We start from the raw sequence: 26,079 nt of genomic DNA on the forward strand, positions 1-26,079 counted from the left end.
GAAAGGCTCCAACATTGATTTTGGAAACTGTACAATCCATGGGCAAATTATGTATAAGGAATTTGAGGGGTTGCATCCCCGAGAGCCGGTTAAAGTGGAAGAAAACATTACAGCTTGACTGTGATCAAAAAGGTAAGATATATCCCATTATCTTTCCAACAGCAATCAACAGATCCAAATTGTGCCGCATTAGCTCAGCAATACACACAACAAGTTGTGTCCCACACCACCACTGCCACCACCCAGTTTGGTTTCTAATCAAGGCATACACTCCAGGTAAGTACTGCTGCAACATAAACAAAAAGCAGTATGTGGGCACACAGCTCACAAAGCGTTCACATTTGGTTGCTTCCTAGAAAAGTCCTAGGAATAAAGAAGCAGCATAAACCTTTAAATTCAGAGTTAATGTTGAAGTTTAAAGCAATTCAAACTGCTAGATAAGAAAACACAACTTCACCACACAAACCATTTTAGAGCAAATACACATACCTCTTACAAAAGCTGCTTCAATATATCTGGGTGTTAATAAGCTACAGGCCTGATTAACATTTTTTGAGTAGTTAACAACACATTACACAAGCACTAAGTTTTTTCCGATAAATAATACACTGATGTAAAGTATAATTCCCCCCTGCATTTTCACAGGTTCATAATACTCTACAAAAAACCTTGCAAAATCCTCAGGATGTTTTCATCTTAAAATGTTACTATTTGTATTTTGACACGGACAAGGAGTCATATTCACACAAAGACTCTATTATGCCAGATGATTAATCAGCACAGCACTGGGTACAATTCCTGCCCCAAAGATCTTCTACCCTAAGTTCAAGGTAGTACAGATGAGAAGAGAAAGCACAAAGAGATGAGACAGTACTGCTTAACAAAACAAGTAGCAACAGCTTGATTCACACTCAGGGTTTGGGTTGTTTGGGTTTTTTGGGTTTTTTTTTTTGGTCCCCCTTTCTCCTTTCAGGATTTACAGAAAACGTTCAAAAAAACCCAGACAATTCAGAAATCTGTGTAGGAGTCTTCTAAAGCAGCAAGATAAAAAAAACCCTCAGTCGATCTGGAACAATCACTGACAGCAGCCCACTTCTTTCTAGAGTCAAGGCCCTTCACAAAACAGTTCTGTTTGAAACAGAAAATTCTTACTATAGACAAAAAAATTTATAGAGTCATATCACTGTAAGGATACATCATTACAGTTACAGATTAAAAAACCCCAAACTTTACATCGGAGGTCTCATCCTGAAGGTTCAAAGGTTCTCATTCCTAAAATCACTGCATTAGTAGCCTGCACCAACATCATTAGTTGAAAGATTTTTCCAAACAAGAATGTTAAACACTGTCAAAATTCAACAGGGGAGAACCTACCAGAAAGCAGTACAGGAACAGTACTGGTGTTCCTAAAACATAAGCATTTTGAGGACTCCCCGAAAAACATTCATGTCCGCTAACAAAAGTCAAAACACGGGTCAGGGATTCTCTTCCAGTATCTCTGACTCAAGCCCACCATCTGGAGAAAAGAAACCCAACATCCCAGGTTTGGCTCTTTGGGCAACTCATTATACATCAGAAGTTTAATTGTAAAGAAAAATAAGCAGTCATTAGAAACTGGAGGGAGAAGTCTAGACGAACTGCAGTTTAATTTGTTACATTTCAGTTTAATATTAATTATCCAGAGCAAATGAAAGTTTAAACTGCTTATTCAAATCACTTGGGCTGAGAAAGTGAAGAAAAATCTTCCAGCAATTTTTATGGTGTGCTCTGAAAAACACACTACTCTATACAGCTGTCTTTTTTTAATTACTACAAATGATCTCATTTTTGTTCTAACAGAGGCATGTTTACTCATGCCATACAAACGAGAAAGCTGTTACGATCCCAAGCAGAATATGAAGAGTCATGCAGAGAGGTACAGCTGAGTACTTCAGACACCAGGAAAATAACTTTGATACCCCTACAGAACAAAATATAAGAAGAAAATCACCACCCACCCCCAACACCCCACACCTCAGCAGCAGGGAATAATGAATTCCCATGAAAGATTGGCCTTATGACCATGGCACAGGACTAAATCTTATCCTGTCCTAGATGTGGCTTTGTAGGACTCCTTGTGCCATTCCTAGAGAAATCCTGACCTTACGCATTTAATCACTGTTACTACTGAGGAGAGGACAAAGATTCTCACCGAATCTTTTTAGGTCCTTCTAACTGTATCATTATTTGCAAAGTGCAAACAGAAATCCTATGTAGCAGGTTTTCTTTCAAATAAGGGATCTAAAAAACTCCAAAGGTTATACTGACAAGTTCCTGATCTCCAAAGATCTTCAGGCAGCTTCCTTCATCTGCCTGCCCTAACACATGATACTACTCCCTGTTCACCCCAATTCTAAAGCCTCTGATGAGGAAGACTGCACATTCTCCATTGCAGTGTTTTTCCTTCCCTCCCATCACAACAAATGAAGTTACTCCCATTGCCTCTTCTCTTACACATCAGCACAAAGATCAGACAACCAGGGCTTCACTGCAAGGATATACATCTCTTTAGAGTCCCGCCATGTGGATTAAAAGAACCCATAGGTCATTTTTTTCTGGATGTATGATCATTCTTGTTGCTTCCCTCTAGCTGTTCTGCCTTGGACCACCTATTTGTTTGAACTGGAGTGCTCCAAATTACACACTGCTCCTGCGTAGACTTCACTAATGCTAAATACAGCAGACGGACTTGTATTACATGCCTTGCACAGCATCTTCCACTTACACAATCCCAGTATGGTATCTTGCTTTGCCTCATTATGTAAAGTTATTGAGTCTATGTTAAGGTTACAAGCCATGCATTTTCTTCATATCTTTTCTGCAGGACTTGTACTTAGTTTTTCTTTAAAACAAAACCAGAAATAAACCATTGTTCCATTTGAATAAACATTGCAGCCACATATTGCTTCTTCACATACACTGAAGATGCTGGTGTTCATTCAGAAGAGAAACTCAGACTTTAGAACTTACTTGGATTTTTATTTTGAACATAAAGATGCAAACAACAAAAAAATTATATCAGTCTATGTCTTGATGAGATGTGATCATATTAACATAGACAGCATTCCTATTGCTCTCAGCAAGTTATTCACAGGAGAGGGAAATAATTACTTATTCTATACCAGCATACTAGATGTCTGGGAATCACAGGACATTTTCTCATGCTTCAGGAAAGGCATTCTGCTGTTGAGTCCTCCTTCCACCAAATATTACTTATCAAAGCAGTGAGGAAAAAAAAAGGCACTTTTCAACATCTTAGCCATTGTCATCTTTGATACTTACTACTTTTGGCATCAAACCAGGTCTGTAGGAACTATTACTACCTAGTAGCAAACAAAAAGTGGAGTTTCTGAACGTGTTCATTTTCAAAGGTTGATTTTAAACATGCCTACCAGTGAGTGACTAAAATTCCTTTCAATTATCTATGGTGGTACAACGTAGATCCCTCCTCCATGTTAATGGTTTGCAGTAGTTCCATTTATATTTATGAACAGACTCACTCGCTTTATACCTCTGTTTTCATGCATGATCTAATAAGGTTTCAGTATCGCCCTAACCAGTTTTTATTTGGATAATTCCATACTTAAGAGTTTGGCTACGAAAACATTACTCGGTAGAGGGTTCACAGTTATAAGGTGAGTCACACCAGTGACTTTTCTTAACCACTAATATCTGTGCATCGTTAATAGCTGTGCTACTCATTCTCAAAAGGCCTCCCCCCCCCCATTCCTACCTACTCTTCAATTTCAAGATAATTGAAAAAAAAAAAAAACCAAACAACAGAACCACCCCCCCCAAAAAAACACCAAACAAAAGCAAAACACCCCTGGTTTTCATTTTAGAAAAAGCATCTTAACTTCAAAAAAGCAACAGTAAACAAAGATTTTATCCCTACATTATTCTGCTTTTGCAATCATTACCCAGCAATGGTTCTGTTAAGATTCAGAATTAATAACTTTAACATTTTAGACTTCAAAGTGTTATGTTAAATAATACAGGAATAGACTCAAATGCACAACCCCACAATCCTACAAAAAAAATCAACTTTGGCTGTATGTGAGCAAGTGCCTGAGAAGCATGAAATATAAATGAGTTGGAAAAGTCTTGCTGTGAAGTTTGTAATTCAATGAACATGTCAATGCAACCATAACCAAATGATAGCATCAGCCTTTTTCTGAAGTTTACTTCTTCAAATTCAAAGACATGCATTCACAATTAAGATACTTTTTTCAGTTGCATTTATTAACTGATTTGGGGCTTTAAAATAAACTTTCAAAAGACACTGGTGAAAAAAATGGCTCCACAGAACTCAACATGTAGTAAATCTATACATTAAAGCCTTTTTAATTAAAAACAGACATGAAATGTGAAAAGCACTGGAAAATAAAGAAAAGCTATTTTAATTTAATACTTCATGTTTATCTTCTGATAAAGATCTCAGTTGCTTAAACAATAAAGTATCTAAATAAAATTCTCATTAAAACCAGAAACCATTAAAATTGCCAGTAACAATCAAACAAAATCAAACACCTAAGTGATCAAAGCACACATGCTCAAAAATTTTAGAAGTACAGAAAGTATCTGGGTGGGATAGAAGATAGAGGGATGCTGTATCTATGCCAGGGAGGCCTTCTGCTAGTTACCATCACCGTATTTTATCTGTTTCAAGCCTAATGAGAGCTATTGGCCTCACTATCACATTTTTATGCTCTGAACACATTCCAACAATTTCCTTACGTTGCTATCAGGCAATTACTGCCAACTTAAAGCCTGTACATAGCCTAATACACAGGCTTTGCTATCAACTTCGTTGTAACTGTATTAAAGTTGAAAGAAAAATATAATTACACTTTTCAGTAACTCTCCCGCTCCCTAAAAATGCTCATCAGGATAAGCTGCAAGGTGGGACTTTCTGGACTAAGTCTCTAAGGAAGGAAAGGTGGATATCATAGCAAAAACATCACAGCAGGAAAACCTAACATGTCAAATAGCATTAACACATCATTCAAAAGTGTAATAACAAACCTAAGAAATGAAAACTAATAGTCTTGCAGAAATATAATTCCTGTGTATTTTGCTACACAAGCAATTAACTCCATGCATAGATCAGGATATCTCTGGATGCTGTGGACACATCACAGCAGGATCAAATGCAAGAAGAGACTGTGCATTGGAACCGGGTTTTAGGTACTACTTATTCCAGAAACAATTCTGTCTCCTTTTTCAATTCAGAGTTCTGCCTAACAAGTGAGGATTTTGAATAGGTAACAAAAACATCAAACACTATTTTTGCTTGCCCATTTTGTTGCTACAGCTTCTGCAGTTGACAGACACTCAGTAGTACCATAATGTTGTATTTTCTAATGCTTTCACACAAAGGAAGAAAACTGTCTTATTTATTTACTCGTTGGTTTGTGGCATCAGTGGTAGCCCTCGCCATTTTCCTCAACAGCCCTGTTTTATTTTTGGTTTTCATTTAAATAGTAGTGCCATCACTTCCGTATCACCCTACTTGCATTGCCTAATACATAACTCCTCTCGACAAAGAAAAAAATTAAGGAATTGAAAAGCCCATGCAATTGCCTGGGTTTTGTTTTGTTCTTACTTGTTAAACACCTTTTGCACAGAACAAACATAATATTTCAAACAACACTCCAGAGATTGTGTTCTGTGTCACCTGTATTCAGAGCAAGTGAGATAAAGGGAGTTCATACAGAGCAAGCTTTCATATGGGATAAGCGTACCCTATTTGTAAGGTGAATTTTCCACAGGTTCCTTTGAAATTGCTCAGATTTAATCAAAATACTGTTTTCTTTTCAACTTTCCTTTTGTGAGTACAGATCATTTGCATAGATCATTACATTTTCTCTCTACAACAGGATCCAGAAAAAACAATTACAGCTATTTAACCTATTTTGAACAATTTATATTCCTATCTGCCATATCATTTTCATAGTGATAACTTTGTCACGACCTCAATAGGTATTTGGTACTAAAAAACCAAACAAAACTAAACTCTAAATTGCATCTAAGTGTTCTAAAATCATACTACATTTTTTTTTCACCAAATTAGGGTATTTATTGACTAAGCGTACTTCAAAGGCAAATTTGTGATCAAAGAGCTTCTGGGTCTCCACACCTCTCTCATGTCAGAACCAAAAGTTGTGTTGATACATTCTCCATCTGGCTAGTACAGCTCATTACCTTTATGAGAGGAACTAGATCTGAAGCTTCCAGAATGCCTTTTCTCTGTAGAAGTCTCACCTCTATTTGTACTTATGAGCGTTATCTCAGGCAGTTACCTATCGCTACTGCATGGCAATGCACTGAGATGACTGAGCTTGCCTTCAAACAGGGAAGGATTACTTACATTACGCTCTTGGCAGCGCCATAATCAGGTATCTGGCTATCTTGGGAAGCCAACAGATTAAAATTCAGGCTAGTAACAAAAGAAGAAGTTTAAAACTACAGTGAAGAAAGAAATGTATTGCATTCCCAAAATTCCACTTAATTCAGGCATGGCTTTTGCTATTAAGATAAAAACAGATTCAAACAACTTTCGTAAATCCTTATATATGTAAACAAATAGATATTAAAAAGGTATCTAGATGTCAGGTATCCATATATGAATTATACTCCCCATTAATTATATTACACATAATTCTTAGTACATTGTTCTACTTCAGTTATCTACTCAAATGCCATGGAGTTTAAAAAAGTCAAAATACTTCCAAGCTTGGAAAAAAATAGCTGAAGTATTTTACCAAATCCAGATTTGACAAAACAGCACTTTCATTAATGAGCCTTCTTCATATAAAGAATGTTGGTTCTGCACGTAGGTATCCTGCTTTCTGGAAACTGCAGAAGTTCCAGACAGTATTAACTGCATTTGCTAGGAAAGTATCTCCTTTGCAGTACTGAAACTAGAGTACTGCAAACTACTCAAACTACTGAAATTAGAAGCACCAAAATATATTCTAATATTTTGATTAAAAAAAATTTGTGAAATACCGAAAGCTTTCAAATGTTCATTTTTGTTACAAAGACAGTGGTCATCTCTCCATCTTCCCATATATCCAAACATCTACATCTAGCTGTTGCTCCTCCTCCCTCTCCCATTTTTTGTACTGCATGGCAGAATGAAGTTAGCACACGTTTTATTGCACACTCCTTTTTCTTTTCTAAAGCCTTTGTGAGAGCAGTATAAATTGACTCAGACTGAAGCAGTAATAACTCCTAAATGAATTTATGACCCACTGAAAATACCAAATACAGCACATACAAAGTGATGGCATCCCTCAGCTGTCAGACAATTCTGGGTAGCTGACTGCAGATTTTCAGAACACCACATTTCTAAACACAAGAAAGTTGCCTAATAAAGAAACCTCAAGCTTTTTTGACTTTTAAAAAATGAAGACAGCTTTCACAAGGAGCTCCTACAACTTCACAAATAACGTACTAAAGTAAACCTTTCAAAGTCTCCTAATGGTCCAATTTTCCCTACATAGTCACAAATAATGCAACACATGAAATGTGATACTTCTTTTTTAAGAAAGATTAGGATCAAAAACATCCCCCCAAAACCACCTTTCCATATTAAAATCCACTATTCTTCATTCTATATATTCTGACTAAAATATTCATCACAAAAATCCTTGACATTTTCTGGTTAATACATGATGCTACTTGAGCAACGCCTACACATTTATCCAAATGCTTTTTAGATGACCTGTTTAATTTTCCTACGAAAGCCAACTTTGATTATTCAACTTTCTGCTTTGCTACATATTCCTCCTGCCCCCAGTCAGTCTGCTATAGGATTCTTCATACCTTCACTCAGAGATCCTACGGAAGAGATAAATAATATACAATTTTAATGGGTAGTAATTTCTCTTATCTAAAACACTAAAGCATTTCCTTGTTTTCAGTTTAAAAGACTATATGCAGCATGCACACTCACATGTTTCTGGTGCTGTTATTAAATGCATGTTTCACCAAAGGTAAACTTTTTAAAAGCCTTTAATATTATACATTAATAAAATAATATTAATTCTGATGAAAGGCACTGAAAAGACTCACCTTGGTTTGATACCTTGGTAAGGTAAAGATGTAAATGGTTAAAAACATCAGTCCTGAAACACTCTTATCTAGCACTGAAGGGCTTTAGCAGAAAGAGAAGAGAGAAAAGTAGTACTCCTCACACCAGCATTTATAGCCATACAAAGAAAACCCACAAGCTACTCTCAGTCTCATATTTGCAGTTCCCCTTTTGCAACAGTTCTTCACTACCGGTTAATAGGTCTGAGATCACAAGTTAAAAATATTTTATTTGCAATGATATAGAAATGCCAGGAAAAACGCTCCTCTTGCATTACTTCTGTCTGACAGTTCCACAGCAGATCAGTGAGAAGCACCTCACTAAAATACTGATAATCATGTAACATAACTTCGTCTCCAAATAGTCATCTCTGTTGTACTCATTTGTCCCTAAGATGTCTGGTGGTTAAATAAGCAGCCTTGCTTCCTCCATTTCTTTTCTGCACCTCGTACTACTTAGACGTAGAAGTCTCTTTGCCTATTGAACTCCAAATTCAGAAACTTGACCTGCATTCCCTCTAGGCACTAACAGTCTTAAGAGTAAGCCTGCTTAGGTTTGGTCACATTATTGGCTAGGTAAAGTAACAAAGCTCTTATATACATTGCTCTACCTTGATCTTCCATCAATACTTCAGACAAAGATAGTGTTTATTGTTGCTTCAAAACAAGGTTATGTTTATGAATAGAGCAAAACGGTGTTGCCAGTATGACTGCCAGTTCTGAAAGACAAGATTGTGGGACTCATGTTTTACTTTTTTTCCACCTCAAAAGGATTAATTATTTTAAGATTAATGGAAAAGAAATATTGAGCTAAAAACCAAGAAGTTATAGATACTTCCAAGAAACAAAAGACTTGTCTCTGACGCTCAGATAAAATTGGATTTGATGATTAAGTAAATGGGGCTTTGAATAAAAGCAATAGTCTAATAGAGATGGATTTGGAAACCTGTCTTGAAATGGTCAGATTTCTGACCTTTCCTTGCACCCCCCATTTCCATTTGAATCAAGCTGATAAATGAGTTTTATACTTGCAATCAAAATATAGAAAAATATTTGAAGAAAAGTATCTCCAAAATGCTCCCCTATTAACCACTTCCGTCTTATAATAATAGGAATCTATTGTGTGGTAAAAGATTAAAAGAACTTTTAGGACTGATTTCCCTTTTTTGCTAAACACTGGTTGCTTAGGTAAAAATTATTTTCAGGTGTAGCTGCTGAGTCCACATATTACAAATCTTGGACTTTTACTCTATCCTTTTCACAGCCATTACTTAAAACTTCTTACATGACCTCACACTCGATCCGAGATCAAAGATGATCAACTTGTAAAAAACTATGAAATATTATATTCACATTCAAGAATTGCTTGAATGGAGGTGGCCTATGAATTAAAAAAAGATCTGTTCAGTATCTTTAAAGATGGCTGATTTACAAAATCCTCAGGAAGCCCTGCGATGAAGACTCAAATGTGACTGAATATTGTATTTTCATTTATCTTTTCCCATTTGATTTCAGTGCTTTAGAACAATAGGAACAGTATTTCAGCTAAGAATAAAAGATGTAGGGCTAATCCAAGATATGTCTAAAAATATAAGTCTCCATAACACTTTAATTCTACCGAATTGACAATTTTTTTTTCATCTCTCAAGACCAGGGTATCTCCTTCTAGAGATACTGCAGTTACAGAAGGGTTTCATACTCAAAGTGGGTGACGATTTGATGATCCAGTAGAAATACGTCCTTCATTTTATGACCAAGCAGCTTACATAAAAACTTTTGGGGATATACATCATCTTTTTTCTTCAGGAAAAGAAAATGGCACCATGTGCTCCCTCTCCTCATGCTGTAGTCAAGATACATCACAAAAATGTCCTCCTTCACTGCAAAGGTCTTGTATTTCACTTTTCTTCACATTGCTCCTTTTCCATTCAAGCTATTTGATCTTTCATATTCTTACTCACTCCTGCTCCCACTTCCCCTCTACCACAGCTTCTATTGATTTCTCATGATTTTAAATTTTGAAAAAGCAGCAATTGAATTTTTTGAGACAGATCAAATGAAATCAAAGATAACACATTCACAGAGTGGCTGAGGTTGGAAGGCAACTCTAGAAATCATCAGTTCACTTGTTAAGGGTGTGTCCTCTCCCATTGTCCAGGTTGTTAATGATGATGCTAAACAGCACTGAACCCAGTATCAGCCTGTGCAATGCTCCACTAGTGACTGGTGTCCAGCTTGAGAGCCATGATCACAATCCTTTCAGCCCACCTCACTTCACTGTGTACTTTGAGAGTCCGTACGTCATTTGTTTGTCTACATGGATATTACAGGATGTAGTGTTGAAAGCCTTACTAAAATAAGCAACACCCACTGCTCTTCTCACATAGTCATTAAAGGCTTTCAGGTTCGCTAAGCATGATTTCCCCTTTGTAAATCCATGCTGACTACTCCCAATCACTTTCATGTCTTTCAGATATCAGGAAATAGCTTCCAGAAGGATTTAATCCATCACCTTTCCGGTGACCAAGGAGAGAGTGATCGACATATAATTTTCCAGATCCTCTTTCTTGCCCTTCTTGAAGACTGGGGTGATAATCTGCTTTTTTCCCCTCAGGAACCACCCCGATAGCTATGACCTTTCAAAAAGAGTGGTCTCACAATGATTTGTTTCTATGATTTTATGGTGAATTTAATGATCTCCAAGCATTACGCCTTCTAATTTTCTAACTGGAAGGCTAGCAGTACTGCAGCAATATATTCTGGATTTCTAACTTCACATCTGCATTTGTACAAACCTGACAGACATGACTCAATCAAGAGCTCGACCTAACAGGCCTCTGCCAACAATGACGTCCAAGATGAAAGCCAGACAAATGGATTCTCATTTGCACAGCAGTTCTTAAAAAGTAAAACCACTTTGATTATTTACTGGTTTGAAAGTTCCCTCTAAGACAAAATGCCCAGAACAGTGGGCGGAGAGTAGTCATATTCCCTGTAAATAGGAGAATTAAGAAACAGCATATAATGCTATTTTAACTATGGAATATTTAGAATTACAGTAAATTACAGAGAAGCATGTTAGTACAGCCTATGCAAGAAAAGGTTTTGCTAGACACATTGTTCTTCTGTGAACTCATGAAAGCACACTTACATAATGAAAAACACCTTGGAAACAGAAATCTTGGGAAATGCAACAGCTGACAACCAAAACTGTGATTGGGTTTGGGTTAGGTTGTTTGTTTCTTCCTCCTTTTAAAGCAAATCACTAGCAAGTCATTACAGTACCTTTTGGGAAATAATGCTCATTATCCATTATTGGATATACCTAAAGAGGGTAGAAGACCATCCTGCTTTTAAAAGCTGGTAACTTCTTTCTAGTAGGAAAAGTTGTGCACATTACTATTCGTTTTTAATCATTTAAGTGCATTTCTTCCAATGACCGTTTTTGTAAGCACTAGAGAAGGACTGAAGGGCATCCATGTATTCCTGAAGTATTCTTTGAATACTGATGAGAGAGACATCCTTGGATTCAAGAGCTCTAATGCAGAAAACAGAAAACTGGCAGGGTAAATATTCCATATATTTAACTTTGCCTAAAGCATATACTTCAGTGATTCACAGCCAGAGCCTGGGAAGCCATTGATGTTTACAAAAACAAACCCTGGCAGTGAGTGGGTCTCCTCATTTACTGTAAAAGAAAATATTTAATGTTCTTAGTAATCCCAAGCTGGCAGCAGGTACCCTTGGGAAGAGGTCCCAGGAAGCTACATTCGAATTGTATTACACTTGTCTGCCTGAAAGCTTGTTAAAAACCAGTGCTCATCCTGCAGCAGCAGTTCAGTAGAGCTGCACACTAGAAACATATTAAATAGGCTGCAGTATCCTGTGCTGGTTTGCAAATGGCCACATCCTAACTGTGTGGACAAGGCCACGACAAACTAATATTAAAGAAAGACGCACTTTTATATACTAACAGGTGTGACATGTTGCTGTACCATGCAAAGGGACCTCTATTTTAAGCCCATTACTTAAAAGTCTTACAAGCATCCTCTCTTTTCTCTTGCTCTTGAGGTTGCAGATTGATAAAAACAGAACTATAGCCACTCTTATGCTTATTTTTGGTGTGGAATAAGAACTTTGAGTAAAGGAAGAAGTCCAATAGCTGGATATCATAAACAGGAAAAAATACTAGAAAAGTAGTCAGCAAAATGCAGTATGTTTGAAGCATGCTTGATAACTAAATTCAAAATATTACTAAAACTATAATTGATGCACTTTGTGGTAATTACATGAAGTGTTAGTTCCTTCCTGCTACAGTCAGAGCATGAATAAACAATCTGCTTTCAATTGCTCTCAGTCATGAAATTTAAAAAAGCTGAAGCATATGCAAGTCAAATAAGAAATTTTAAAAGGCCTGACACTCATTTGCTGAAAAATTTTACTGGTGTTTCAGCCTTATGGAAAAGCTAACTACTCAGGCACAGCAGTATTCAGACAACAAATACAACCCACATCTCTCTTGCGCTGATGGAAAGAGTGAACTGGCTTTCATGTAAGCAGTGAAAGAGGAAAAAAAGAAAACAGCAAAGAGTTGAAATTTATGCAGTTAATTTATTGTTAAGATTTGTATGCATTTCCTTTGTAAAAGGCAAACCACAACTACAAAAACCTCAACAGACAACTGTTGTCTTCCTACAGTTTTTACTGTTTCATACAGAATATACATTTTTTTAAGAATCTTACAGGAATTAAAGATTGCTCAATTCCACCATTATGAAGACAAATTTCAGTCTAAGTTGATGATTTTAATCACCATTAAATTTTACTGCCTAAACCAAAAAGGAGTTACTTTATGCCACATTTTGTTTCTGATTACACAAGTCAAGATCTCAAAAACTCCAAAACATTGGCTACCTAAAAGCTACCTTCATTAAGACATCTTAAAAAAGACCAAAACCCCCAAAGCAGAAAATTGCACTTCAATGAAAGAGAATTACTTTCCCAAGAGATGAGCTTTCTTACCCTTTAAACAAATCCTTATTAAGAGAGACATAGCAAAGAACAGATTTTTTTCTGCCAAAGTACTGTTCTTACGCTTTCCCACCACCCCAAGCACCGTCACTCTTATAACAGCTAGTGAATGAAACGAAAGCAAGAATGTTACTTGAGCAACAATGTGTGTGTATCTGTACACATCTAAAACTAGCAAAACATAAAACATTTAGCAACACCCATCATTTTAAAGGTAGGAGAAATATCAAATCCGTCCAGCCATCCAGTCAAGAGTGAAAATCAATTATTTAACACCAATATTCCTGAAGGCTAATACTACAGGTACCCCACAATAGAAACCCACATCGAAGAACAAGTGCTAATGTCAGTTATTTTGCTTTCAATCAGACTATATGTGCCACTGAAGTCCCGAATGACCAGCTTAACTTTGCACCAGTATGCTCCTGTCTTGCTAGAACAAAACACTACATAGAAACCCTTCTGTTACTCAGTCTATTCCCTGATGAATGGAAGAAAATACCCGACAGATACAATTCTGACTTTTCTCCTGCTTGAAACAAGTGCCTTCTAAATTCAGCTCAAACTCTGTGGTTTCAAAAAAAAAAAACAAACCCAAAAGGTTTCCATGGACAAGGCAGCACAGGCAGCCCCAGCTTAGGTTTCATCAGTTTCTCACGAAATTGGCTTGACAAGGTTCCAGTGGGAAGACCTCTCAGTCTCTGCCTCAAGCTTTTGGTCTCTTCCTTAGATTATCAAAAGGCAGCCAATTGTGAGGGCGTTTTTTCTGCTGGAAGAACACTTCGTTCTGGACTGAGACCACCAACTCTTTTCACATACATCAGAAAATGAGATGGTAACAGTTTTTTGCAGTTGCCAACTTAAACTGTATTTGAGCTACAGACCTAGATGTGAAAGGCTCTGTAACAAATTACCAATCTCCTGAGCCATCCAGTTAACAACCTGCATGGTTTTCTTTTTAAATTCAGTTATGCTTAGGTTCTTAAATTCGCTGAAACTGTAGAAAGTAAAACGTCAGAATAATTAAAATTCTTGATTATAGGTCATTTGCTTCCTGTGTGCCTCCTACCAATATACCAAAGAGTACTAGTGCAGGCAGAACATTTAAATAACATAACATTTTGGTTTAAAAACAAAGTGTGTCTAAGTAGTAACAAGCACTATATATTTCTACATTACGTTTTGCTCCACTATTACATGAGTTGACAAAGCCACCACAATTTTTCTGACTTTCCCCCTCAGTGCTGAGGCTTCTGTTCCATTTCTAAGACCAGGAGCAAATTAGAAACAATGTCCATAGAATTATATTAATAAAGCAGAACTTCCTTGCATTCTGAAGGGGGGCTATAAGGATGCTGGGGAGGGACTCTTCATTAGGGACTGTAGTGATAGGACAAGGGGTAATGGGTTAAAACTTAAACAGGGGAAGTTTAGAATGGATATAAGGAAGAAGTTCTTTACTATGAGGGTGGTGAGGCACTGGAATAGGTTTCCCAGGGAAGTTGTGAATGCTCCATCCCTGGCAGTGTTCAAGGCCAGGTTGGACAGAGCCTTGAGTGGCATGGTTTAGTGTGAGGTGTCCTTGCCCATGGCAGGGGGTTGGAACTAGATGATCTTAAGGTCCTTTCCAACCCTAACTAGTCTATGATTCTACAATTTCAGTTCTGAAAATGTTATTTATCCAAGTTACATCTTTTCCCCATTAGTTTAAACAGACACTGGCACTCTGTAAAAGACTTACTAGGCACAGTAGACAGAAGACAAATAACTAATCATTGACTACATTTCCAGAAACACTATTAATGCTATTTCAAAGACAAAAAGTGACTCTGAAAGATGAGTAAGGAAGCCAGACTTACTGCACCAAGCACAGAATAACACTGGTAATACTGATTATGGGAATGAAAGGTCAAACTAATGATACTCTCATGCACTAATGAAATTTCAGTAATTAGAAGCATCATATACAGATAATACTTTGATAGCTCCCCCCCCCCCCAATTTACTTTTAAGAATAAGAGCTACAGACAACCGAGCTGGAAAAACTATCCAGTATTAAGCCTAGCCAGCCATGGGCGTATTTCAAAGGCAAATACACATAAGAATTGATGAGATTTACCAGTTTTAAATATATAATGGAATTTGCTGGTTAAAAACACTCGGGTTCAAAATGTGTTGCTTATATGTAATTGGCTAAACACTAGTTTATTTGCAGAAGTCTTCAAAAGTTGGCATGGCTGTATTTCTGACAGATTGTAAGTAGTAGAAGATAACAGTCTTCAAAAGTTACTTCATAAGTAAAAATGATAATTTTAGGGAGTTTTTATTTTTTCAGCAGTTCATAGAGCCAATCATCCTCTCCCCCACCTACACACATGCTGTACTTAGTTATTTATCTTGCCTGCAGTGATACTACCAAAGGCATTTTCTGTACCTCAACATGCCCGTTATTTAAATGAACACTTTTAAAGTAGTTTCTTTAGAAAATAAAAAATGGAAACCAGCCATCTGATATATTTCACTGTCATAAGCATATCAGATCATAGCCAGCTTTTAAAATTCACTCTACTAATCAAGGCTGACTGCAGTACAAAAATACCTATTTATTAACACATTCCCTTAGCAAAAGGTATTTTCTCCCCATAATTTTTTCATGAAACAAACCCATCCTTGCCCTCAGTCATCATCCCAGTGCTAAAACCCATTGCGGATCCACTTACCAAATCCCTGTGTAACACCCAGTTAGCATGCAGGTAGTGAATACCATCTAGGATCTGATATAACAGTGACTTCACCATTCCCCGAGGTAACTGAACTGGTTTCTTGTTTGCTTTAGAAGCCCTGTGAAACTTGATTATATGCTGTAAAGGGGAAAAAGAAATCAAAATGAAAACGTGTAATGTTATCTACAGCATTACGCAAAAAAATTACCAGCAATTCCTTACACAGAATTTTTAGCTTTTTTTTCAAGCTTTCATCATTCATTTTCAAAACTAGCAAGCTGTACTTTTAGTACCAGAAAATTAATACTATATGAAGTAAAGTGATGGCTGTCCCAAGGAAATCTCTCAAATGAAATCAGTTGTTGCTGCGGTTAACCCCGGCAGGCAGCTAAGACTCACACAGCCACTCAATCACCCTCCCACAGTAGGATGAGGAATACAAACCCAATACAACTGCCAAAGCAAACTCCCTCGCAGACCACTGACCTTGGACGGTTTTGGGGTATTTTTGCTTGGGGATTCTTTTGTTAAGATAGGCTTATATTTTCTGTATCACAGCACAGAATTAAAAGTGCATTACCTAGCTCCTTTATTATCTTAATTTTAGGATTTTTCCTACAGTAATGATGACACTAACATTCAACACATATGGCAAGACAAATTTCTTGCAAACTGTATTGGGAGTTTTAAACATTTAATTGGAGGCCCAGATTTATACCTTCTTTATTTACTACACGCTTAAAGCACAGACTCTAAAAACAGAAGCTGCTGACAGAGCAATGTTATAAATCTGTCAATCTTAAAGTCAGCCACCAAGCCAGATGCAGAAAGTACCTTTAGCAATTTTAGAGTGTATACACAGGCATTGTCTAGCAACAATGAGAAGTCCAAAAGGTATGCTGTCTTAGCACCTGAGTCCCAGGTGCCACTAACTTCAGTAGCATAAGGTGTGTCAGGGTCATGATAACCACTTCCATGCTTGTCTCCTTTTAAGAGAGAGGTCATTTCTAGATTGACTTTTTTCATGCATTCACACTTATTTCCTGTACTGGCTTGCACTTGTGAGATCATAAAAACAGCCCTGACCTTGTCCATCCAAAACCTGGCACCAAACTTCTATTACATGTTCCTCCTATATTCCTGAATTTTCATATTCCAGGTGCCAATGAGGTACCCAACTACTTAAATAAACCCCTTTGGGAAATTGCCTTTCCCCTCTTGCTGCAGCCCAGCTCCATACAGCCTGCCCTCCTTTGCTCCAGGTATAGATCTTGTCTTTCCTGGGAGGAAAAGACACATCCCTGCCCTCTCAAAGGTAAAAACGGAGCTGCACAGAGAAAAGAAACATTGATGAAAAGGTGACAGTCTCTGTCCAGTCAGCCAAGCACCTCGTGCATGAGCATCCCTCAGTTTGAGCCACAAGTTTCATCTTCCACTTCAACTGACTCCAAACGAAAAGTTATTTTTCATGCAGTGGCCAGAGAGAAGTGAATACTCAGAGACAGATGGCTCTCCTGGATTTTTTATTCCCACTCCGATACACTCTGTGCCCTTTCCTCTAGTCTTGCTTGAGACCTGCTGCGCTAGATATGCTCAGGACTGGAGGAGTTGGTCCATAGCCGGCTCTCTGGGGCACAGAGCCAACCCAGTCACTGCAGCTACGTCTCTTGCATCCAGATATAGTGAACCACCAGGAGCTGATACGGGCATGGAGCTCAGGAGCTCACATGGGCGTGGAGCTCTGGAGCTCACACAGGTATGTGCATGTAAGCATAATGGTCAAAACTGAGGGTCATTCCTAAGTTGCTAATGTACAAGCCAGTGTTTCATTAACAGAAGTACTTCTGCAGTGATTCAGAAATGTATAAATACAAACAAGGACAGGTCAATACTAGTCACAATCATCCAAACAACTATTAAGCCTTGCAGCATATTTTGAAACAAAAATCCTCCAAAAAACTCAGACATTCCTAAACTTCTGGAGGTTAACAGATCATAAATATGGAGGAGCAGTGAAAAAGTAAGGAAGTGCTTGTTCTTTTTTCTAGGTAAAAATATGTTGGGTTTGGGTTTGCTTTTGTTGTTGTTTTGTAAATCAGCTTTTAGAACGTCTCGACATTACAATGCCTCGACTCAGTAACTTCCCCCCCCCTTTAATTTTATTTTGGTTAACAAGATCTCAATACCAAATACCAGAGCTTCCAAGACATTTAACTGGAATACCTTCAATTCTGTTTAGCTGAAGGAAAACCAACACACTGGTTCTTCAGAAAATACTGCTGAATTATTCCCAAATACAATGAACCCCATTTTCTAAAGAATTTAGTTTTGCTTTGGTTTATGCTTCCTGACTAAACTACATGCAGAGAAAAAAACCTCATGATTTGTGCTGAGTAATTCTTGCACTAATGCATGCAAAGGTTCCGTCTCGTTCCAAATTGCCTCTTTGATCCAAATTGTCTTGATCTCTTTTAAGGTCCTATTATGACAGCAGAGCTCAGAATGCATGTAAGATTTAATTTGAAGACCACATACCTTTTTTTCAGGGAAGTCAAGGTTGCATGGTATTTTGAATTCTTTACCATGCCAAATGGATGTTGAGCTTACAAATACTAAATTAATAGAAGAAAAATGTATGTATCTTAAAGCAAATTTACCTGTCCTCCAATGCGTTTATATTTTAAAGCTCTGTTTTGCAATTAGGAATAAACAGCCTTTCTCCCAAATATATGAAATCTCAGAAGATGAGTAAAAAGCTCTTCTGCTGAAACATATGAATTAAATTTCCATTACATACAGTGGCATTGCTCTCACATCCATTCATGGATGACATGCAGTGTACCTAAAACTCTGAACTGCAGCATTCAGTCCATAATTCTGTCATTTTTTAAAGGGAATCCACCTGTATAATCAATTACATTTTCCTGCACCCTACTTAAGCTGTAATGGAAGGCTATATCTGCACTTATTTAACTAGATTTCTAGTACTGAGAGCTGAACACAGATTTTATCTTCCTAAAGAGGTCACAGATTAACTGTGTAGTGTGTTTACCCAGCATTTTCCATTGCTTTTCTTTTAGTACTGAAAGAGTTTCCAACAAATAGGGAGTAAGAGGTCACACTATTTTTAAACCAGTGTGTTTTCCCTGACCTTGTCTGTCTTCTGCAGCTAAAACTTTAAGCCTGGTACCTACAAACAATTCACCTTACCCAGAGGTCATGCTCAGCGTAGTCAAAGAGAAGCCACACTTTCCTGTCAGCATGAGAAAGAAACACCTTTTGCAGAGAAATGACATTTGGATGCTTGAGCTCCCGCAGCAACTGCAAAATAAAGAAAGTCCACAAGAGTTATACCCATACATCCAGAACTGTCAGAGGGCTGGAAAGACAAATACTTTAAAATCTTTACTACATACAATACCAACAATAACAGTTGAAAACTGCAAGTCACAGAAAACAGCACATACTTTTTTAATGAAAGAACCAGTCATTAGTTTGAAACCAAAGCTGGACGCAGGTCATAACTCCCTTAGGGCATTCACTTCCTATTCATTTCCCAAAAAGTAGAAGTCTATGTAAACCTCACTATTATCCAGGATCAAGGAGACTCCACAACCAACTAGCTGTGGAACGTGCCCTTTCCCATAGGCTGCAATCTTCAATACAGCCATTTTGGGTATCCAGTTTTCTCTTCAATCCCAATTACCTGTAAACCTTGCATTTTGGTGGCAGTCATTCAAGGCTCTCATTTAGAGCCAGTCAATGCAGCCAGCTTAAGGCTGGTATGGTTTTTAAGATGGTGACCTCATAGATCAACTGACTCCACCACCTACAGAAGAAGGTCCAGCTCCTCCCACAACATACATTACACCAGTTACAGTACTCAAAAGCCATCCACAAAACAGCTCCCAGTTCAAGAAAAAACTAACCCAGACACAAAAAGGCAGTCACTTTCTGCTCAAGTCCTGAGCTGAAATGACCCACAGCACTAACAACAAACCCAGCACTAGCAAAGGGACACAGCTAGGAGTCATTAAGCCATCTCAGCTCTTTAGAAACTACAGCTTTAACCACCACCAAAAGGAAAACATAACAAGGATATAGCACAAAAACTGAATGCAGCCATCAGTCTCTTTGAGCTCTGCTTACTGGTCATGTTGCAGTTACACTCTACTCACACAACTGCTAAGAAACAAACAAAAACTTTAAGAAAACTATTGTCAAGTGCAGCTACCCAAAGACTAGGTAAATTCTTGCCAGCTCAGTCCACCAGAAATTACGACATTGTTAATAAAAGGAATGGCTAGGAGTGGATATCTGCTTATGTTTGTTTCCTTCTTTTTTTTTATTTCATTTGAGACAGACTCCCATTCCTACCCACTGACCAGAGTCTTCAGTGTGGCACTTCTTGAGCAAGAGGACCTATAGCCCACAGAGCTTTTATGTCAAGTATGAGATCAAACAGGGAGACAGAGGGTTGAGGAGACAACACAGCATTATAAATCAATGCAGAAAGTATTAGTTTCAGCATGTTAAACCTCTTAATCTTGATTTGTAAAAGCATTACATGGAGGAATTTTAAGGCAGGATCTTCAAGAAGCAGTGTGGAATTCTGTAAATGCCTATAATTCCTACAAAGCCTAAGATCAGTATAGAAAAAAAACTGTAAGAAATGCTTATTTGCATTCTTTTTTTATCAATTACAGGTGTTAGGTTGACCCCAGCCAGCAGCAAAGCCCCACATGGCCTCTTGCTCACCCCCCTCAGTCAATAAGAACAAAAAAAGCAAGAAAATCTGTGGGTGAGGACAGACAGTTTAATAAATGGAGGAAAGAGGAATTTAAGAAATAAAGAAGCCCAGCCAGGCTCTGAGCAAAGGCTGCTTCCCAAAAGGGAGGACATTCAGTAGTAGCCAAAATACTGGTTAGCAACAGTGTTTCAGTCCCACATCCAAAGCACTGCACCATACAGGCTGCTATGGAGAAGATTAACTGCATCCCTGTCAGGCTCTGTACAGCATCAAAGACCATCAGCAGGAGTCAGCCTCTTGATAGCAAATGAGGTTACAGGGTTTAAGGATAGACTGTGCCAGTCCTTACTGAGAAGGACATTGTCGAATGAGTAAATTCACAGCTTAAATTTATGCTAAACAACTTGATGAATTAACTGTACCCAGAAGACTGCAACACAGTCTATCAACTGTGTGTCCATACTGAAATTTTATCTGATTTCCTGTGGTCTGATGACACACTTGTATCAGACACCACAGACATTTCCAGCAACCTCACTGTTCATGAACCAGACCTCCCGAGGTCACAGACCACATGCCTTTCCTACCAGATGACTGACTCGTGTCCAGCAGCTGACAGAGTTCACTGAGGACAGACTACAACAAACATGGTCGGGCTGTCAGTTCAATGCCCACTGTCTAGTGTTTTTCATATCTAATTGCTTTTGTCTACCCTAATCCAGTTCTATAGAACACAAAGAGAAGGTAGAGAAAAACTATGCATTTGGCTTTCAGTAAATTACCTTCCTTTTCATTTGTTTATCATGACAGTTGAAATCCATTTTTACAACTAGAAAGCTTTCCCCTAAATTAGGTAGTCTGGGTACCCTTTGTGAAGAAAGAAGATACCATTTACCTTCAAAAAAACAGAAACTGGCCAATGATGAAGATGCTGATAGACCTGGTCTGACTTACGTGCTATGACCCAATGCTGCCCCTGGCTGCTCTTGCCCTTGCTTTCATAAATATGGTTTAAGACACAGCAAGAGAAAGAGCATTCTTATGTCAAAGACCTGGGCTTGCACTAGGGTTCCTCCACTTCCCTCTTCAAATGCAGAAATATTCATTCCACAGGCATGGGTCAGCTGAGAGACAGCAAATTAAAGTGTTCTAATGATGTATAAGTTGTTAAACTGCTTCACAAACAAGGACAAAGTGAAGTAAGACAGGACATTATTAAACAATCAACAGCAGCAGTGAGGCAGCCTGGCAAACTGCTACATGACAAAGGCAAACCTTTTCTTGCACAGGGACACTAACCATAATTACCTTGCGCATCAGATATGAGCTGAACTCAGCACAAGTCTTCATGAACATGACATCCTTCCTCCAGTGATGCTTCCCCATTTCCTGTACAGCTCTCCACCACTAGACAAGTGGTGGAGAGCCAAGACACAGCACTTCATGTGAGGTTTTCTAGCTTTACTGCAAATGTCATTCCACCCCCACTCCTGATGCTTGCTACTATATGAGGTCTGCAATGAATGCAAGCTGCTCAGTGCTGCAATACTACCGTGCTTACTTCCACCATGGAGCACATTTGCTAGAGCAACTGGCTAGATAACCTGGTCCAGAAGGAGCTTCTCTGATGTCCTGGTCTCAGGATGCGAGCTATTTGAGAAAAGGCAACTCCTTCCTCTCACCATCTTCCTTTGAATGCTATTGCAACACATTTCTCTCAGAGCTTAGCAAAGTCACAAAGCTGGCTAGACACAAAGCCATTGGCAATACCAAGCATTCACACAAGCAAAAATAGCTATTGATTCATCTTGCTAGTTTGATGGCATTAATTCAAAAATCTAATCATTATCTCAAGCTTCAGAAAGGCTCACATCAGGTTCATCAAGTGATCCAGCAAAAAGCACACCACAGATTAATAGTCTCCCATGGCCCTGAGATGGAAAATGGGTAAACAGGGCAGTGGAACAGAAAACAGATTGAGGCTGATGCATAAAGAAAGGCAATTTTCAGAGCAGAAGATGACTGACAAGGAGGATTTAGTCATCCCCTAACAGATAAGATCCCAGTGGAACTACACTACAACAAATGAGTACAGACAGTAGTGAGACAACCTGAAACAATATGCACAGTTCTGGCCAATTCAGGGAAGATTAATTCCAACTGCAGCAGGGCAAAGAAAGCCCAAGGCTACACTGAGTGGAAGGGAGAACAGCAAGCCAAGCCAAAATCCTTATAGCCTGTCAAAACCAAGCCAGAGAAAGAATCAGCCTCTCTCCCTTTAAAATGAAAGTGGGAGAGAAGAGCTATTCTAAATGACAATATTATCCAGTACAAATGGGTATGAACTAGTTGTGATTAATTTCAGCTTAAAAACTGAATGAATAATGTTTACAAAGTCATTACTAGAAAGAGACTCAGGAACTGCCTTCAGAGATTTTTCTTTTCAAGTTTAACTCTCAGTTTGCTAAATTTCTGGCAGTGCACTCCACCTGTCTGAGAGAGCAAGAGCAGGACACGATGACCCCAATTCTGTATTAATGAAAAAAATCCTAAAACACATTCTAATCACTCTTCTCAGTTTCCTATAAAACGCTGGACCTGTTTACGCTTGTTATTTAAACTAAAACCCAAATTTTATCACACAAGTTACTAAACCCCAAGTTGACTTTGCTGCTACACCAGGAAAAGTCTGTTTCAATGTAAATGTTTCAATGTAAATACAATTTTAAAGTTTTATGTTCTCATGAGTCAGATATTCCACAGCACTAAAAAGAAAATCCCTGCTGAAAGTACATGCCGTTTTCCTTTCAAAAGTATTCAGATAAAGGCATACAAAGGCAATGTAACGGAAAATTACAATACCGCTCACTGTAAGAATTTGTTATGAAGCTGACAGTAGATTTTTGAAGCTCCAGCTCTTCAGACACACAACCATGTGAAATTATTGCTTTAAAAATAAAAACAAAAGAATAAAGTCCTAAATGTTGAAAAAAAAGAAGGTTTACAACATGAAATGTCAGGAGACAAAAAAAATGCACATTTCTGTTCTCAGCTTCTGGGTTTTCCAAGACAAATGTGTCTTACCTGATCACACATACAAGCCAGTATTTATTAGCACCTCTTATATCCAAAGACATTCAAAGTATTAGAAGAGGTGCTATTAAAGGTTCTCTGAAAGTGAGGTGGTAGATGAAGAATCCAGAGGAGACAGACACTGGATGTCAAGCTTGGTCAAATTGTGTTGCTCACAGAAAAAATTATTTCTAAGGACTCCAATTTCTAACATTTAATCAGTATCTTTGTCCCACTTTAACAGAACTAAAAGCAATACCTGCCCTCCTTTGACATACAATCTCTCAAGGATACTGCTTGTAGCCCTGTAACACAGCTCAATAGAGTACTCATCAGCCACAACTTACATTTTACATATCATATTACTATTAAAGCATTTAAAAGGCATTAGACTTGTCAAATACGGTCAAATCAACCATTTGTCTTCCTCAACACCTTGTTGCCTTTCAGCACATGAGAAGATTGCTAAGGAACCATTACTCGTCTTCTGACAGGAGGACTGCACTCATCTGAAGGACTTCTCGTTTTGGTCTTGTGGGAAACTGCTTTCACTGTTAGCATGGAAGGGACTTCACAACCCCCATAACCCAAGGAACCTACACCCAAGTATTGCTCCTTTTCACATAGGTGGTACAGGATCTCTTCCAGAAAGCTTATTGTGACAGTAATCTGTTCCTTGCCAGGGGAAGATGTTGAAGAGGGTGAATCCTTGAGTCATGCAGTTTCAGCTTCTGCTTCAGAGGGTCCCTTCCAGCTGCTGCATGCTGCCTCAAAGTCCTTGGTCACCCTCAGACTGGCTCTGAAAGCACCTTTATACCATTCTTCCACCCCCTCCACTGGCAGAGGGGAAAGAGTCCTGATAATCATGTAATGACGTCTCCTTGTCACCCATGACATGGAAGCCCCAGCAGCCTGCCTGAGCTCAATACCTCTACAGCAGCCTGCTCTGCTGAGGTCAGCTTGGCCAAGACCACCAGAGACAGCTTCCTTCTCACCTGCCATGGGGCACAGGCAGGCTGCTCTACCTCTGCCTCCTTTCTGCCCAGAAGCTGAAAGTCTGAGGTAAGACTGCTGCAGAGGCTTTCCCTTTCAGGTAAGGGCAGCAGTCATCAACCAGCCACCTCTCTGCTGCTTCTCACACTCCCTGGGTACTGTGTGCCTGCTCCCTGCAAACCCAGCCAAGTTTCTGAGGAAATGAGAGCTGTTATGGGACCCAAGCCTCCTGCCTGGGAGACAAAAATCAGCACTCCCCTTTCTTTTATCAACACTCAGACAGACATGTGAACTTGAGGGCTCTGCATTATACCCAAACTACACCTGCAGGTTCCTGGCACCAAAGGAAGCACAGGCAAGTGAAGCACTGGCAAACCTGCTAAAACTGACTAAAAAAAGCTAATCAACAAGAAAAATGTCAGAAAGTCACTTGAGTACTTTAATATACAGGACTTCTGTAGAGAAAATGGCCCAATCCAAAATTCTACATTTGAAGCCTGGTTAACTACTCTAGCTTCCTACAGCCTTGAAGAATTCTCCTGCTTTGCAAAATGTGAAATAGCATTTGCAGCACTATTCCAGGTAGATAGGCTTTAATGATTTTCTTCCCTATGATTAAAGCAGAAGATAAGGAATGGAGTGTTTGGGATTGTATATTTTGCATATTTTTTACACCAATCTTCCCACCATCCTATCCCTCTGATCTCTTTCTAATAAGCAATTCATCTCTTGGTATGATTTGCATGTAACTTTAAATGCCTGCTTAAGTCCTCAGAAGACAAAATGCCGATCATAAGAGATACCCCATTGAAAAAGAAGAGGTTTTTAATGGTTTTATATAAACGATTTGTTTAACTGGTAGAGTTAGCAGTTATTGTGCTAATTATACTAAGTGAATCAGTATCTTTAATATCAAGATATTTGTAATGTTATAATCTTCCTTATCTTCCCCCAGTCATCTACCACATGGTAAGCGTTTGTGAATCCTGCCTCTTCCAGAGCCTTAACTGAACATTTGGCTGCTCAACTCTTGTTCCCTGCAGACTTGTGTACTGCCTGGGATTCTGGGTAAGAGACTAGCTGGGTTCTTGAACACTAGGTCTGAGTTCTCACGCTGCAGGAAGTACAAAAATGTAGGCATTCTTTCAAATACATTCACATGAGTTGAGCTCATCCATAATTGAGTCAGTCATTTCAACTCAGGTCTCTGACCTAGTTCGATCCTTTCCCGGTAACTGATGTATTTCAATAATTATTTTATTTTTCTGAATAAGTCTTTCTGCATTTTTAAACATGTAGGTTACTCAATAGTCCAAAGCTGAGATTAATCATCATAAGCAAGACAAAAGCCATTCCAGAGTTATAAAAACAAGA

General features: G+C 38.4%; 1 protein-coding gene across 6 annotated transcripts in view; it reads right to left on the reverse strand.

Annotated features, from left to right (window-relative positions):
- Nucleotides 1-26,079, reverse strand: part of CDK8 (cyclin dependent kinase 8) — a 74,770-nt gene that overhangs the window by 20,153 nt on the left and 28,538 nt on the right. For 5 of the 6 annotated variants that reach the window (XM_057399577.1, XM_057399578.1, XM_057399575.1 and 2 more), the window contains 2 exons: nt 19,101-19,211; nt 15,888-16,028 (listed from right to left, as the gene is read on the reverse strand). In XM_057399577.1, coding sequence (XP_057255560.1) covers nt 15,888-16,028; nt 19,101-19,211 — 252 coding nt within the window. Of the gene's footprint in view, nt 1-15,887; nt 16,029-19,100; nt 19,212-26,079 lie in introns of those variants that run through there. The other variant, XM_057399581.1, reaches the window with a different exon arrangement.

Source organism: Pezoporus wallicus, unplaced genomic scaffold (genome assembly GCF_028554395.1).
Source record: "Pezoporus wallicus isolate ANWC-B61680 ecotype Strahan unplaced genomic scaffold, APGP_CSIRO_Pwel_v1 scaffold_6446, whole genome shotgun sequence".
Classification (NCBI taxonomy): Eukaryota; Metazoa; Chordata; class Aves; order Psittaciformes; family Psittacidae; genus Pezoporus; species Pezoporus wallicus.